The sequence below is a fragment of the Nanorana parkeri genome, unplaced genomic scaffold (genome assembly GCF_000935625.1).
Source record: "Nanorana parkeri isolate BGI_ZX_2015 unplaced genomic scaffold, ASM93562v1 scaffold1749, whole genome shotgun sequence".
Classification (NCBI taxonomy): domain Eukaryota; kingdom Metazoa; phylum Chordata; class Amphibia; order Anura; family Dicroglossidae; genus Nanorana; species Nanorana parkeri.
The window spans coordinates 91,926-110,005 of record NW_017308017.1 but is presented as its reverse complement, the minus strand read 5'-3'; the positions used below and the strand labels follow the sequence as shown (position 1 = coordinate 110,005).

Below are 18,080 nucleotides of genomic sequence, written 5' to 3'. Positions count from 1 at the left end.
GCATGGCCAGCACTTCAAAAGCTGCAGGCAGCCGCACGTTCTCTCACCACTGTTCAGCCTTTGATCCCTGGCTGCACGGCCAGGAGATCAAAAGCTGCTGGGAGTCGCGCACACACATGTCCCCAACAGAATAGCAAGCAGCTTTTGATCAAAAGCTCATAGGAATGAGCCAGGCAATGTGCCCGCACCCAAGTGTGGGTCCCATGTTCCCGCCACTGGTGGACCTCCAGCAAAAAAGGCCACGATCCCGATGGCCGCACCGTCATCAGGGGGTGAGGCTGGTTGCTGCGCAACCAGCCTGCATCTGCCTCTGTTCTTCCTCTACCTTGCCTGCGCCTCTCACAGCTTTTTAAGAGCTGTAGGAGGGCTTGGGAGGCAATTCCTCTCCATGCTGACTGACAGCAGAGCCTGAGCTAAGGCAGGGCTCTAGCTGTGTGCTTAACTTGCTGACCGGGGTGTTTACACCCCCTTCCTGTCCAGGCCATTTTTCAGTATTCAGGGCTGCAGTACTTTGACTGACATTTATTCCATCAGTCAATGCTGTATTGAAATTAATTTTATACCATTTTTGGGGGACAGATGGAGCTTTCTTTTGGGGGTATTTAATTTTTTTATTTTTTACTATATAATGAAAAAAGTACCGAAAATTTTTAAAAAACGTTTTCCTTTATTATGTTAGGAAACATTTATTATTACCCAATTTTTTGGCAAAATATGAAAGATGGGGTCACGTCGGGTAAATAAGACACCAAACATGTCAAGCCTTAAAATTGTGCACGCCTGCAAAAAAAGCTACCACACCCAAAATTGGCCATAGGCGACGCTTTCAAATATTTTACCGCTCATCAGCTTAATTTTAACAGTGATTGATGGCCCTAAAATTATTATTCACACTCCGACGTTCGCGATGATATGTAACAAGTGTTGCGTAATTGGCGCAATCTTCATTTTTGCGTGTAGGCACAGCTAGCACATTTTTGCGCATCTATGTGGGGGTGGGGGTGTAAGGGATCCCGGGGAGATCCAGCCGTGAGAGTGCGTTCCACAGTGGAACGCACCAGGAAGCGGATCGCCGCAGTTACTCCCCCTTACTGACACGCCGGCCGATGCGTTCCAGCCTGGAACGCGGAAGAGGCGAGACGCCGCTGCTCGTTTTTCCGCCTCTACAGGCTATTTAAACTCGGATGTCAGGTTAGCAGGGCGTACCACTATTGAGGACCGAACGCCCTGCTAACCCTGCAACCGAGGCCATATTCAGGACTTCCTCAACCCCAGCGTACCTTGAGCCTGCATCTCCTCCCTTGGAGCCCAGCTACCTCAGGACATCTGCCTACTCCAGGTGACCGGATTGGTCCAGGACACCACCACACCACGCCAGCCTGCCAGGAGGTTTCCCACCAGGACTTCCCCATCAGCGAAAACCGCAAGTACTCTGCAGCTAGTCCTGCAGACTATAGCAAGGTTTCCCCAATTGGGTATAGACTGTAGCTAAGAACTCTAGGTCGTGTAAAAGCTGTGCGGTTTTCTCCCTGCCGGTGCCTGGGAAAAGGGAGGTTGAAGGGACTACTAAACGGACTACCCTAATATATCATTTATCTCCAACACTGCTCCGGCAGTACTCCTTAGTTTCATTTCATTCTATGCATCTCCTACAGAGTGGTATATGACGCAATAGCTACTACTGTAACGCATATCTCGACGCACGGCCTATGATGCAGGGACCTCTAACTCACCGTTAGATTGTGAGAGACGCCAGAGGTCCAAGACTGAATTGCCGTTACGCAAAACAAACGACAAACGCACTCAACAATTTGTTACCAGTTATACAGTAAGGTGCACACGAAATGGGCTTTGAACAGTAAAACAGTAGAAAGGCATCATGGCACCCTCACAAAACCAGCATGTAAAGCAACATGTCTCACCACTAAGGATAATGACAGAGGTTTGGATACACGTCTTCAGCCGAGGATGTGTAAGCCGCACTGCCGCGCCAAGGCACCTCTTATAGTGCGGTCCTAACTCTAAACTATGAGAGTCTCCATCTTGGAGCACATGGGGGCAGAAGATATCAAATTGGTATTTCCCTCTGAGAATAAACAAAATAGAGTAAATCAGTAACAGTAAAACAGTATAATAATGCCAATGAAACCTGAACCACAACCGCCTTAGTCTAGGAGGCCCATCCTTCTCCCCAGCAGGGAGAGAAAAGGACCATGGTGTGCAAGAATGAGGGATCCCAGGGCTCCAGCCCCCGTACGCCTCGCCATCGGGATATAGGCTTGATGGTAAGTCCAAAACAGAAGCGGATCGGAGAATGAGTCAGTGGGCCATCCGGGGCCAGGGCATCCGCAACGATAACAAGGCCCAGGCATCAACGGAACAATAGACGGGAGAGGAGGAGATCAGGGCTCGCTCCAAGTCGGATCCGGGCGTGGAGAAGGCCTTCGGGCAGGGCGTCTGCCACTACGCATGGGCCCTAGTGTGGACCGCGGCAAAGGACCCGTCGAGGGTGAAGGCCCGTAGGGGAAATCCAGCCAGCTCGGGATTGCTATAGCCTCTGCCTCCAAAAAAGCGAACAGGTCAGGAAGTTGATCCGGGGTATGGAGGGCGAAGGAGCCGCCATTCCGCTGAACCAAGAGATGGAAGGGGTGGCCCCAGCGGTATGTAGCACCTACTGCACGAATCATCTAGAAGCGGCTTCAGGACCCGTCTCATCCGCAGCGTGTGGCGAGAAAGGTCTGGCATCACCTGAATTTGCGCTCCGTCGAACTCGACCGTCCCTCTATTCCAGGCCGCCCTCAGCACTGATTCCTTGATGGGATGTCTTTCTACTGTTTTACGGTTGAATTGCCGTTACACCCCTCATTCTGAGTCCAGATCCCCCTAACTCCGCCGCTAAGATCCTGCATACCTACCCCGAGCCTACCGGGCGTTACAGAATAGTGGTACCCTTAGATGGATCCAGCGGAGTTAGCTACGCACTTAGTGCGACTCACACACACTGTAGAGTCACTAACCGAGACCGTACAAGAATTGCAGCTACAAAACCGATCCCTCAGAGAGATCATAGAAGCTCCCCCTCCGCCTCACAGAGAGGGTCCCGAACCAAAGGTCAGCCCTCCTGACCCTTTCACCGGGGACCGGAAGAAATTCCGCGAGTTTATAAACTCCTGCAATTTACTGTTTGAGCTACGCCCCCGGACCTACCCTAATGATAGGATCAAGGTACTTACCCTGATTTCATATCTTAGGGGGGAGCCCCGTGCTTGGGCAACCACCTATATGGAGACAGGAGATCCTATCCAGGAGTCTTTTCCTTCCTTCCTTGACGCCATGTCCCTTTTATACGAAGACCCCACAAAACAATTAACTGCAGAGACTGCCATAAGGGCTTTGAAACAAGGACGTCGCCCAGTTGAAGACTTCGTCGCCGAGTTCCAACGCTGGGCCAGGGAGACCGAGTGGAACAATATCAGTCTGCGAAACCAATTTCGCCTCGGTCTCTCCGAGGCCCTGAAGGACGAGATTGCTCGAGACGTCTTACCTGAGACCCTCGATGACCTAATCCAACGTGCTATCAGGATTGACCGCCGTCTCAGGGAGAGAAGGGCTGAAAGATGGGCCGGGGGTGCGACCGCTTCCATAAGACCAAACCCCTCTCCTAAAGAGGAACCGATGGAGGTAGGAGCTATTAGAGGACCCTTAACCCCAGCAGAACGGATGAGGAGGCGTACTAGGAATCTATGCTTGTATTGTGCCGTTCCTGCACACACCTTTGGGTCATGCCCTCTAATTAAGAAAAAGTCAGAAGGTAATATATACCACATGTGCAAACTCACACCAACTGTTTGCCAGTCTGATTCCTACATCTATGTTCCTCTCATATTACAGTGGGACCAAGAGAGGATAGCGGTTGACGCCATGATCGACACGGGATCGTGTGGAAATTTTATTGACCAACAGCTAGTTCTGAAGAATAAAATACCACACCTTAAAAAGCATAACTCGGTGTCTGTCAGTTTCATTGACGGGTCCACCTCGTCCTCAGGCCCTATCTGTAGTCAGACCCAACCCTTGTTAGTTTCCTGTCTCAGCAGTCATACCGAATACCTGTCTTTCGACATTATTCCCTCAACACTTTTCCCGGTTGTCCTAGGCCTATCGTGGTTAAGGCTCCATATACCGCCTCTATCCTGGGATGGGACTGGGATTCAGCTGGAATCGGAATACTGTAGGAAGACATGTTACCCAGTGACCCCTGTACTAATTCTTGCCTCGGAAGAGGTTCCAAACCACTACAGGGAATTCTCTGATGTATTTAGTGAACAACTTGCCCAGACATTACCGCCACATCGAGTGTATGACTGTCCGACAACTCATCCCTGGGAGTTCCATACCCACAGGAAGGATATACCCTCTCTCCCAACCGGAGCTCGACCATTTAAAGAAGTACTTGGATGATAATCTAAAAAAATACTTCATTAGGCCCTCTTCTTCACCTGCTAGCGCAGGAATATTCTTTGTCAAAAATAAAGATAACACCCTCCGTCCTATAATAGATTATAGAGAGCTCAACAAAATTACTGTAAAAAAACTATATCCACTCCCCCTCATACCCGAGCTCATTGAGAGGCTCCAAACCTCTAGGGTTTTCACAAAACTAGATCTCCGTGGGGCTAATTAGAATGAGGCAGGGTGATGAGTGGAAGACTGCCTTCAGAACCCGCTATGGACTCTTTGAATATACGGTGATGCCATTTGGTTTATGTAATGCTCCTGCTACATTCCAGAGCTTCATAAACGATATATTCAGAGACCTCCTAGATGTATGTGTCGTCGTTTACCTCGACGACATCCTGATCTACTCCGATGATCTTCAAACACACAGGAAACACGTAAGGTGGGTTCTCACGAGACTCAGGGCACACTCCCTCTACGTTAAACTCCAAAAATGCGTTTTTGAGCAAACATCCATAGCTTTCCTAGGATATGTAATCTCCCCCGACGGAATCCAAATGGACCAATCCTTTCATGTGTCTCTGCTCAAGCCATACCGGCCTAACCCTTTCCCCAACAGGGTATCCTCCCCTGCTCCCCCGATTGAAGTTCAGGGTGAGACCGAGTACGAGGTCGCTGACATACTCGACTCCCGAAGGAGGGGGAATACTCTCCAGTACCTCATACGGTGGAAAGGCTATGGTCCACTAGAGGACTCATGGGAGGATGATGGGGACGTCCATGCTCTCCGGCTGAAGAAACGTTTCCACAGCAGATACCCTCATAGACCTTCTCCGGTCAGAAACCCCAGGGGTGTTCCCTTAGGGAGGGGGTACTGTAAGGGAGCCCGGGGAGATCCAGCGGTGAGAGTGCGTTCCACAGTGGAACGCACCAGGAAGCGGATCGCCGCAGTTACGCTCCCCTCACTGACACGCCGGCCGATGCGTTCCAGCCTGGAACGCGGAAGAGGCGAGACGCCGCTGCTCGTTTTCCCGCCTCTACAGGCTATTTAAACTCGGATGTCAGGTTAGCAGGGCGTACCACTATTGAGGACCGAACGCCCTGCTAACCCTGCAACCGAGGCCATATTCAGGACTTCCTCAACCCCAGCGTACCTTGAGCCTGCATCTCTCCCTTGGAGCCCAGCTACCTCAGGACATCTGCCTACTCCAGGTGACCGGATTGGTCCAGGACACCACCACACCAAGCCAGCCTGCCAGGAGGTTTCCCACCAGGACTTCCCCATCAGCGAAAACCGCAAGTACTCTGCAGCTAGTCCTGCAGACTATAGCAAGGTTTCCCCAATTGGGTATAGACTGTAGCTAAGAACTCTAGGTCGTGTAAAGGCTGTGCTGTTTTCTCCCTGCCGGTGCCTGCGAAAAGGGAGGTTGAAGAGACTACTACTAGGACTACCCTAATATATAATTTATCTCCAACACTGCTCCGGCAGTACTCCTTAGTTTCATTTCATTCTATGCATCTCCTACAGAGTGGTATATGACGCAATAGCTACTACTGTAACGCATATCTCGACGCACGGCCTATGATGCAGGGACCTCTAACTCACCGTTAGATTGTGAGAGACGCCAGAAGTCCAAGACTGAATTGCCGTTACACCCCTCATTCTGAGTCCAGATCCCCCTAACTCCGCCGCTGAGATCCTGCATACCTACCCCGAGCCTACCGGGCATTACAGGGGGACTTGAAAAAAAATTTGTGGAGTTTTTTTGTGTACATTTTATTTATTTTGTGACCAATTTAAAAAAAAACTTTTATACACTTCACTTTATTGTTTTCACATAGGGGATAAGAATCCCCTTATGTGATATCACATTACAGTGGCAGGTCCCTTTTATGGAGACAGGGGTCTCTAAGACCTCTGATCTCACCTTGGGACCCCCAGGGAAGCTGATGAAGCACAGATCTGCTTCACCAGCGTCTCTCCGTTTTCTGTACCGGAGAGTGACAGAGGTATGCGAAAGTGAGGTAGTAAACACCACTTCCTGCATTCAGAGACCGGGGAGGAGAGCGGAGGGAGAACGTGTACTCTCAGTGCATGGAGCCACATTGCCAGTCCCGGATCAGACGCTCGAGATTGCGGGGGCAGCGGCGGCGAGGAGAGGTAAGGGGGGGGCACAGAGAGATGCATCATACAAGCGATTGGGCGTCTTTACAGATGCCGGACCACTTGTATGTAAACAGCCATCACTGGCTGTTTCAAATTCTGGTGGTCTGCCTGGTGACCCTGAGGACTTACCCTTTCTGTGCCTACACCGCTGCCTGTGTCCTGAGGACTTACCTGTTCTGTGCCTACACCGCAGCCTGGTAACCTGGAGGACTTAACCTTTGCTGTGCCCTGAGGACCTAATCTTTGCTGCACCCAAACCACTCCCCTGTGTCCCTGATGATTTACCCTTTCTGTGCTTAAACCGCTGCCTGTGCATTGAGGACTGACCCTTTCTGTGCCTAAACGGTTGCCTGGTGACCCCGAGGCCCTAATCTTTGTTGGCGCAAACTGCTGCCCAGTGACCCTGCCGATATAACCTTTGCTGGACCTATATTGCTTCACCTGTGACCCTGTACATTTAACCCTGCTGTGCCAGACTACTGTCTGTGTGTTCACCTAAATTAAGAGACCCCTTTCGCTAAGGCCTCATAAAACTATTCTTCGTATTCTTCGTCTCCGTGTGTGTTCTGTGTCTCCCACAACCCCTGTCAGAATCTGATGGTAAGCAGTGGGTCTAGAACAATTCTGGACCAGGCCAGGGGTAGCGAATACAGGAATTGGACTGTGGTGAGCTTACAGAATAGGGCCTGGGAACTAGGCCTATCATGCAGAAGACTGTTTAAAGAGGAACTGATTTGAGTTCTCGAGGAAGCAGACCCTCAAGATAGTCTGTATGCGCCACCACCACCCCAGAGTGGAAAACCTGGGTCGAACCACCCAAGCCCCAGGAACCCTTGGGTTGCTTGGTACAAGGAAGAGATAGCCATCCTTGGGCCCAAAGCCACCTTGGACGATAAGCGGGAAGCTATCCAAAGGTCTCATGAGAGGGAAACCATGGGGCCTCTCGTGGACAAGATGCCATCCTCCGCCCGCCAACATTTGCACCCGACACCCCAATGGTCACTCGTAAAGACTTTATGCCCTTCTTTGAAGCTGCCAGCGATGTGGAAGGCTTCTTTCAGGACTTTGAACACTTATGTCAATTACTTGGGGTCCCCTGAGCAGGCTGGGTGCTGGAAGGTCGTGCGGCCACTGCATACCGAACAATAGACCCCCAGTGGAATCGGGACTATGATACAGTTAAACAGACTGTCCTGGAGCACTATTCTGTGGCCCCAGAAACCCACCGAATCTGCTTCCATGATTTGTCTTGTCACTCTGAGCCTTTCTTCAAAATGTATGCTCACAAGATATCACAGGCCTGCCGGCGCTGGCTGGAAGGTGAGCAGGCCCTTACCATTGAACATGTTACCCAAACCTTCCCGAAGGAGCAGTTTTATGCCAAGTGCCCGACTGAGGTACGTGAGTGGCTGAGGGAGAGGGATCCCTCCATCCTCAAAAGGGCAGCTACTCTGGCTGACGAAGTGCTCAACATCAAGTCACAATGGAAGAAGCTAGTATCTGAACCGGCTAAAGCCTAAAGCCACGCTCGGCTATCAGCAGGCCCCTCCAGACTGCCCTTCCAACGGCCTATTCCTTCAGCCCCTGGCATCACCCCAATCCCCTCCTACCGGCCTGGATCTCCAGGGCTGTCATCGGATTGTCAGTGCTATGGATGCAACCAAACTGGACACTCGCAGGCCAGCTGCCCCAGGAACCGGCGCACCGACCAGGCCATCCCCACCAATCCTGTTCACTATGTTGAGCTATCACAATAAGAAGATCTCCCACCACCTCCCAACGAGTTGGTGGCCCCCACGAAGCAATCACTCCCTCACTACCCCCTGCCTGGAGAAAAAGCAGCGGCACCTACGTCTCGATGGGGGGAAAAGCCATTGAATTCTGTGACATAGGGGCCTTTCTCACCATTGTTGAACCCCGCGTAGTAAGAACCAAAGAAATTGCGCCAGGAAATGCATACCCAGGGCTTCTGTTCGCCTTGATTATGGATTTCGGGAACAAAACTGCAGAATCGGGGAGTTGCAATGCCAGTACGTAGGAGCTGTGACATGGAACCAAGCCAATCAAGGTCAATGGGCTGAGGAGGCCCAGACAGTCCCCCACCCTGCACTGGACCCGTTGAGTGTGGTTAACCCCGACCCGAACCCTACCCTGACATGGGACCAGGAAAAATTTAAGCAGGAACTGGAGACTGATCCTACACTGGCCAGGTTCCTTGCCCAAGCGGCCAACAAACTGATAGGGGAGGGGAAAGACCAAATTGTCTGGGATAGAGAGTTACTTTACCGGGTTACAAATGCGCGCACTCCAGACCAGCCCTGGTGTCACACTTCCCTGTGTGAGGATCCGGCGCCGGGTTTTACCTCCTGTCTGAGCTGCTTGGCTTCCTGCCAATCCACTCTGAACCTCTCCATTAAAAGTCCAGCTCACTTGTTCCGTGCCGTTCGAGCAACGTGTCTTTTCACCCAGTCGGACTTCCTGTTTATTTCTTGCCTCTATAATCCCTGCGGTTGCCCACCACCTACCTTGTCTCCTATGAGTCTGGATTCCCTCTTCCTCACAGCGAGATCCTGTACGTCCTGCATTGGATGGATCATCAGCTTCTTCAAGTGAGTCCTTGCACCTGTGCCTACTCGTGTGGCTGTGTATATGCTTCAACCCTGTCTGCTGATGCATCCAGCACCTCGGTGCTGCCACTAATCTTTATGTCTGTGTGGGCATGCTAGAGGGCCGCAACGTGGAAGGTGTCCAGCAGCCAATCATCCTCACCATTAGAGGCTCTGTCGAACACCTGGCCCTTCTTAGAACCTGCGCCTCTAGTGCGTCCCTGTTAACGCACAGACACCATTTTTTGCACGTTACTTTTTGTCATTTTGTGTGCCCCGGTCGCAGACCGTGACACCTGGACTGCGACTAAGCAGTCCCGCAGCTTTTACGGCTACCCCTGCTGCATATTTCCCATGACATTCCATTAGCCGGACACCTGGGAAAACGGAAGACAGAAAAACGGCTGACCCAGGCCTTTTACTGGCCCGGCATTTCCCAATCTGTTGCTCACTATTGTCAGACATGTGACATTTTGTCAGAGAAGGGGGCGGCCCAGAGATCACTCCAGGGCCCCCTTACACCCAATGCCCATAATCGAGGAGCCCTTTCAGAGGGTGGCTGTGGATATTATCGGCCCCTTAGCCTGGCCTAGTAAGTCAGGGAAGCAGTACATCCTGACTGTGGTAGATTATGCCATCCAATACCCTAAGGCCATTCCCTTGTCCAGCATATCAGCATTTAAAGTGGCAGAAGCCCTCATCATTGTTTTCTCGCGAGTTGGGGTCCCTGGCAAAATTTTAACCGACCAAGGCACCCAGTTCATGCCCGATTTGATACAGTCCCTATGGTGCACATGCGGTGTGCGGGCTATACTGGCCACCCCATACCACCCCCAAACAAATGGCCTCTGTAAATGCTTTAATTGGATCCTCAAGAGTATGCTAAGGGCTTTTGTGGACAGCAAGACTGACTGGGAGAGGCTACTTCTGTATCTTCTGTTTGCCTACCTGGAAGTGCCACAGGAATCCACAGGATTCTCGCCCTATGAGTTGCTGTATGGGAGGTGAGTTCGTGGCCCTTTTGACTTTGTTGATAGGACATTTGGAAGGACAAGTTGAGGACACGGGCACTCCGGTTGTACCCTACATTTTAGAGCTGTGTGAGCAGATAACTAGGCTTGCATCCCTGGCCAGGGACTGTGACAGACTCCCTGATACCCCGACTGGATATCTCCGTCTTAAGGTTGTTCCCTGGGTGCTGGAAACAGAAGCCAGTGAATATAGCATGGGCTTACCCCAAGAATCAGACAACACTGACTTTGGAGTGGAAACTTGAACTGGTTTATTGAAGAAAGCACACAGAGTTTATACCTCACAGAATCAGATAAGGGTTCAGTGTGTTACATTGAACAATCCCCTCCCCTAGACAACCGGGTGGAGCATTGGAATTGCTTAAGCACAGACACTCTTTGAACCTAATGAATGTCCGTAATCAGATAAGAGCTTGATCCCATCATCCCAAACAATGGAGAGTCCAGACAGCCTGCTGCCTTCACAAAATTATGCTTAGCAGAGATGGTATCCAAACAAGATGGAAATCAGGATGGTTCAATTCAAGTCAAATAGTGAAAAGCTCTCTCTAGATAAAATATTAAACAGGAAAAGCAAACAAAGTTCTCTGGGGTAATAAATCTCTGCAGCCCTAGGTCCGTAGTCAGTAGGAAGGAGGCTAGCCCTCAGGCTCCTCCAGCAGCCCCAGTGACAGTTCAGTCCGTCACAGGGACCACCTCAGAGCTGCCCAAAAGCGCAGAAGACGTGGTACAACCGTAGGACCCAAAGTCGGAAGTTTACCGAAGGACAACAAGTCTTTATGATAAGTCACAAACTCCAACTCACCCGGGATGGGCCCTACCAAATTTTTCACAAAGTTGATGAGATTAGTTATGTAGTCAGCCTAAGAACCAGAGGTCTTGCTGCACTCCTTACCGGAAGGAACCCGTATGGGTGGGTGCTCGTAGTATACCATAAACGAAGAAATAATGTCACCGGCACACCAGTAGTAGTTCATCAGGCTCAGAAGGGGACCCCCTGAGGCCATGAAAGCGCTTGCATTGAATGGCAATGTGCCAATTAATTGACTATTGCTTTACTACTATGGTGTGCTGGTGACATTATTTCTTCGTTTATGTAGTCAGCCTAGACACCCAGGGGCAGCGGCAATGCACCGTCCATATACACATGCTTGAGGAGTATCACAACTGGACACTGCCTGTTCTAGCCATCTGTCCCACCCTCACTGGGGAAGGAAAGGAGCTCCTACAAGCCAATGTGTCCGCGCCCCAGTGCGGGGCCCTGTGTTCCCACCACTGGTGGCCCCCCAGCACCAAAGGCCGCAATCCTGATGGACGCACCATCATCAGGGGCGAGGCTGGTTGCTGAGCAACCAGCCTGCATCTGCCTCTTTTCCTCCCCTCTCATGGCTGCGCCTCTCATGCCTGCCATTCCTCTCCATGCTGACTGACAGCAGAGCCTGAGCTAAGGCAGGGCTCTAGCTGTGTGCTTAAAGGAACATCCGCCTGGAATAGAGAGAAGTTAGCCAAGTTGAGGGGGTCAAGCTGCTGAGTGTGAGAAATAATCCTTTCTGTGCCTAAGCTGCTGCCTATGCCCTGAGGACTTAGCCATTTCTGTGCCTAAGCTGCTGCACTGTGTTTTAACCTTTCCGTGCCCATACCGCTGTGTGATAACTGGGAGGACTTAACCTTTGCTGTGCCTACACCGCTGCCTGTGCCCTGAGTACTTACCCTTTCTGTACCTACACAGCTGCCTGGTAATCCGAAAAGAGTTAACCTTTGCTGTGCCCTGAGGTCTTCATCTTTGCTGCACCCAAACCTCTGCCCTGTGTCCCTGATGATTTACCCATTCTGTGCTTAAACTGCTGCCTGTGAATTCAGGACTTAAAGGAGAATTATGAGGCGAGTGATTTTCACTCAGCCTCATAATCTGAGCCGACCTGGGACAATGAAACTGTCACAGGTCGGCTCAGTAGATCGGAAAGTGAGCGAACACATACCGTCGTCTGCTCACTTCTCTATCTATCCCTGCAGAGAGCCGTGACTGTCACTAACGGCTCCGTGCAGGGATTCCCCCCCTCCCGTGTCCGATCCTCGAGCGCTGACTGGCGGAATAGACGGGGGAAGGGGGCGGTCACAGCTGGCTCTGCCTCTGGATAGGCAGAGCCCGCAGCTGGATGGATCTCGACCGCAATGTCGGGATCCGTCCCGGCTGCGGCGTCTCAGTATACCTTGAGCTACAGCTATACGGTATACTGAGCTTTGGGTCACGGGAGAACGCTAGTTTGTGTTCTCCCGTGACCCTTAGGAGAACTATGGGGAGAAGGCCTGACCTCATAGTTCTCCTTTAACCTTTTTTGTGACCAAATGGCTGCCTGTGCCCTGAGGACCTACCCTTTTTGTACCTAAACCACTGCCTGGTGTCCCAGAGGACTTAATCTTTGTTGGCCCAAACAGCTGCCAGGAGACCCTGAGGATATAACCTTTGCTGGACCTAAATCGCCTCCCTTGTGACCCTGTGTATTTAACCCTGCTGTGCCAGACTACTGCCTGTGTGTTCACCTTAATAAAGAGACCCCTTTCGCTAAGGGCTCATAAAACTACTCTTGGTCTCCGTGTGTGTTCTGTGTCTCCCACAACCTCTGAAACAACTTAATTTTACCTTTTTTTCACCCTTGCAGCTAAGTGTTGCTGATCTCCTGCAGATTATTTGCAGCCACTTCCCGTCTACATTCATTTACTTCAGTGCTGGCTGCATAGCATTTCTCAGGGTGGGTTTACTAATGGTGACAACAGTAGACCTAGTATGTGTTGAAACAACCATTTGTAGTCCCCATTTGAAGCCTGTGTGACAGGCTGACAATGCATAAGACCAAGTGTATCCCATCACACTCCTGACCGGAAGAGCCCAAAAGCAGGGCGGGTGCAGCAGTGACAGCAGATGCCTCCACAGATCATATAAATTTCAGTAGAAAGTAATTCGCACTCCAAATCGACGCCAAGTCAATTTCTTTTAATTGACTATGGTAGTGTAACATCTCAAAGCGATGTTTTGTAACCCAGTGGTCCCTTCTTCAGGCAAACAGAAAAAGTTTTTGTTAGCCTGAAGAAGGGACCACTGGGTTCCTAAACGTCGCTTTCAGGTGTTACACTACCATAGTCAATAAAGAGGCTGACAATGCAGGAGCACAATTTTGGGGCAGGGACAGAGCATGTCAGAACGTTTACTCTGATAAAAAAACAAAACAGTATTTAATATATGAAAATAGGCAGTGATCTGGAATTAAGGAGATTCCCTTCTAATTATCATAAATCAACTGATAAGCTGAGTTCTTTATTTGAGCTAATTTGAAGACGAAATAAATGCACACAATTAGAAAATTGGGGTTTATAGAGGCACAAACCATTGCACTAGTGTAAAAAAATATATATATAAACTTTTAATTCAATTCATATCATATACAAATTAGTGATCAACAAACAGATTAAAACCTAATCAAAGAACCACACCCCTTCCATCCTTTTTGACAGCCAGAGTACATACAAGTACCATAATAAAAAATCATGTAGAATGTCCGTCTCTCAGCTATGTCCTTCTTCATGTGTAATCAGTCCGATAATATTTCACTGGCTTGTGTTATCAAGGATGGTATCCATGCATTAGTTAATTTTTGTGGCAAATGTTATGCTTGCGTTATATGTCCTATTTAATGTTTTTATTGTAGGATCACATCCTGTTTGTAAATATCTTTCTTCTTTGGATTCTCGTTATGCTACTCTGTTTTTTGATGCTGCTTGGAGGGATCTGTTCAACAAATCTGAGCCTCCAGCTATAGGTAAGGTGTCTTATTTGTGGCTGATTATACATAGTTTCATGATACAAATAATATGACTGGAAACTGATATAAACAGTGTATACAGATTCTGTTATGCACCAGTAAGTCAAAGCCTTACATTTTATTAGCAGTGTCAGAAAATCATAGCACATTGGCTAAGAGGTTGGAATTTACACCTTGCAGCTCTGGGTTCATTTACCACCCAGGACACTCTTTGCTGGATTATATATGTCTAGTATTGTGTAATATACGTATACTATTGTGTATTTAACTCTTTTTAACACACAATATTCAGTAGAATGGTTTGTGTCCTTTTTGGTAAATATTTCATAAGGTATATTATACTTTTTGACTCCTCAGCAAAGTAGCCGTGATTAGGGATCTTTGTCATACATGGAGGAGAGTAAATTAATTTAAAATGAGTGTGTAAGGAGTTGCTGATTTTTTAAGTTTTATATAGTCTACAGCAGGGGCGCCCACTATTTTTCGTCTGGAGATCTACTTTTCAAATGATGAGCTCATTGAGATCTACCAACGAAAAAACACCTGCATTCAGGAGCGGGATGGGGCGTAGCGGTGCATTGAAGTCAATGGCACCGCAGCGAGGCTCCGCAGGCAGGCCCACAGTGCGATCGCCTGCATTAGTGCCTGTGTTCCAGTCCAGTGCGATCCGCAAAAATGCTGCGAGCACTATTTTTGCACATCGCAATGCGTGCCTGTGCCTGCGTTCCGAGTGCGGGCGATCGCAATGTGGGCGATGCCATTGACTTCAATACAGCTCCACATTCTCCTCTGCATCCCCCCTGCTCTCCCGGGCAGAGGCAGCGGGGGATCCGACGAGAAGTGAAAGAGCACTTCAGCCGCGGGGGGGGCGGAGCCGCTGTGACAGAACGGACGAGCAGTGAGGGGAGAGAGAGGCGCCGGCTGTCAGATCCTGGCCGAGCATCTCTCTCTCTCTCTCTCTCTCTCTCTCTCTCTCTCTCTCTCCTCACCGCTCTGCATTAGTTCTGTGACAGCGGCTCCGTCCTCCGCCCTCCCCCGCCGCTGGTTCCTTCACTTCTTCTCCGATCCCCACTGTAAGCTGATGAAAGAAAATTGCTCCCTAGAAATATTTTCAATCCAATTGATCTTTGATTCATTATTAAAACAAGCAGATGAGTGTCCTTTCCTGGAACAGGTTATTTTCAATGGTGGTGTTATTGTATGTGGGAAAAGATTGTACAGGATAAATTGAAATTGTCTTGTATGGGGGTGATAGACATAATAGTGGAAATTGTTGCTTAAAGGAGAACTATGGGGTCAGGGCTTTTCCCCATAGTTCTCCTAAGGGTCACGGGAGAGCACAAACTAGCGTTCTCCCGTGACCCAAAGCTCAGTATACCGCGAGCTACAGCTCACGGTATACTCAGACGCCGCAGCCTGAACGGATCCCGACATTGTTGTCGAGATCCACCCAGCTGCGTGAGTGACAGCTGGCTCTGCCTACCCAGAGGCAGAGCCAGCTGTGCCCGCCCCCGTTCGTTCCGCCAGTCAGCGCTGGAGGATCGGACAGGGGAGAGGGGGAATCCCGGCAGGGAGCCGTTAGTGACAGTCACGGCTCTCTGCATGGATAGATGGAGAAGTGAGCAAGCGACGGCATGTGTTTGCTCACTTCCCTATCTACCTGTGACAATGAAACTGTCACAGGTCGGCTCAGATTATGAGGCTGAGTGAAAATCACTTGTCTCATAATTCTCCTTTAAGTTTTTAGAAATGGAAGAAATTTTATCATGTGTGGTACTTTTAAGTACTGTGTAATTTTAGAAGTGGATTGTTATTTGTCTTAGTTTATGGCTAGGTGCATGCATCTTTTTTTAAGTTGCTATGTATAGACCACTAGCATTTTGAGGGTGGGCAAGGGTAAATACATGCATATCCCTGCCACTTCTGAGTAGCAGCTTCTGGGTCATCTCAGTCTGAGTCATCTCTCACAATGCTGTGTACCTCATGTCACATGCAGCTGAATTCCAGTCTGTTGGAGAGGCTGGCAAAATGTTGGAGAGGTGGTTAGGGAAGAGTTGTGGAGCTGTGAGGGAGTAGTGAAAAAAGAGTGTGCTAGTTTCTAAGGACAGTGCTTTTACATGCGTGACTAAAATGTGAGACATTAGGAATGCAGAATTAAATGTGGACACAGGCATACAGGAACTGTATATAAATGTGGCATATATAAGGTATTTATGGGGACTAAATTGACAACAAATCATTACACAGCGCCCGGCTTCCTGATTGGGCAGAAAGCTGGCTCCATGCTTCTTCGTCACTTGCCTCAGACACCGAAGTATCATGAATACAGAATTCAGTTTATTATTAGTACATACATCATACTTATACAGTTTTGGGACTTTGCCGAAGACTTTGCCGCTGCCTGGCTTCCTTAATGGGACTTCCGATATCGGTATTCAGTATCGGCGAGTACAGAAAAAAAAATATCAATACTAGTGCTCGATAGCGAAAAACCGGTACAGGTGCATCTCTAGTGTTTACCATTAATTATTTTTATTTTTTTTAAGAACCTTTTGATATTTTTGGTCGTATAATGCAGTATGTGAGTGGAGCCAACAACTGCCATCAGCTACCAATTGCAGAAGCCATGTTAACCTGCAAACATAAACTGTGAGTATCTAAAATCAGTTTAAAACTGAACTTCACACAGATATAAATACCAGTAAATGCAATTGTATGTTTATTAAAAAATATTAAATACGTTTTGTACCACCGATTAAAATGTATGTCCAGTGTATGTTTTTTAGTTTTGGATGTTTCATAGTTTTGAATAGGTCCTCATATCCTCAGGCAATTGTGGCATAATACAAGACCCTATAAAATACATTTAATGCAGACCTTTGTGGGGAATACACAGTGCAGGGTAGATGGTGCATATAGAATATGTTATCCACAGCACTTCACAATTAGTAATCTTCAGAGGAATTGTGTATAAAGCTTGACCACACATGTTACAGTTTGATTGTACAGTCTACTGAATATAGAATTGTAAATAAATCCTAAAGTGAATATGAGTTTAGGATATGGACATTCAAGTAGTTACATATTCTTAACTAGCATTAAATTAGCTTTAAAACACACTCTCACCACTGTAGCTGCAGGCACTGCAGAGCAATTCATCTCAAAATTCAAAGCAGCTCTTAAGTATTTCAGATCAGATCTCAGCCTGCACCACATGCCCTCCCAGAGCAATAACTCTTTGTTTACATTAGAAATTTAGAAGGCTGCCAAATTAATGTGTATAAAGCTAGCGACACTTGCTACAGTCTGATTGTACAATCTGCTGAGTTTAGAATTTTGAATTAAATCCTAAGTGACTATGTGAATATGTGAATCCTAAGTGAATACATTCAAATATTTACATATTCTTAACAAGCATTATATTAGCTTTAAGACACACATTCACTTACATCCATAGCTGCCAGGGGTGTGTAATTTGTATCGCCCGACGCCCAGAACATGTAGTTCCGGGTGCCGGGCAAGTGTTTTTTTCAGTGTTTTAGCCCTGATTTTTTTTTTTAACTGAGCGGCGAGAGCCGAGGGCGTGGAGCGGTGACAGAGCAGGGGGAGTGTGGATTGGTGACAGAGCGGGGGAGCATGGAGCGGTGACAGAGCCAGTGCTGTGCTAGAACTCTTGTATTGGAGGTGACAGGTTAAATAAAGAGAACCTGTCTCCTCCAAAGGCTATCACACAGGGGCTTGTTATCCCCTGTGTGATGTCAATAAAGTTAAGTGAAAAAAATTGTTACAAATAATAATTAAAAATTTAACTAAAGAAAAATGTAAAAAAGAAAAAGTAAAAATAATAAAATATATGAAAATGAAAAATGTTTACAAAGTAAATAAAAATTTAAAAAATTAAAACCAACCCTGCTGCTCCCACCATCTGCATGCGACTAAACGCGCAGTGTTTTCAACCGCACAGGCAGGGCGGTATTGCGGCGGGGAAAAAACCAAGTTG

At 48.5% G+C, this 18,080-nt stretch overlaps 1 protein-coding gene across 1 annotated transcript in view; it reads left to right on the top strand.

The window, feature by feature from the left end:
• LOC108799531 (phosphofurin acidic cluster sorting protein 1-like) overlaps positions 1 to 18,080 on the top strand; it is a 235,587-nt gene that overhangs the window by 160,253 nt on the left and 57,254 nt on the right. Inside the window, exons 15-16 of the mRNA XM_018571396.1 lie at positions 13,967 to 14,077; positions 16,627 to 16,729. Of these exons, the coding sequence (XP_018426898.1) occupies positions 13,967 to 14,077; positions 16,627 to 16,729 (214 nt within the window). The remainder of the gene's footprint in view (positions 1 to 13,966; positions 14,078 to 16,626; positions 16,730 to 18,080) is intronic.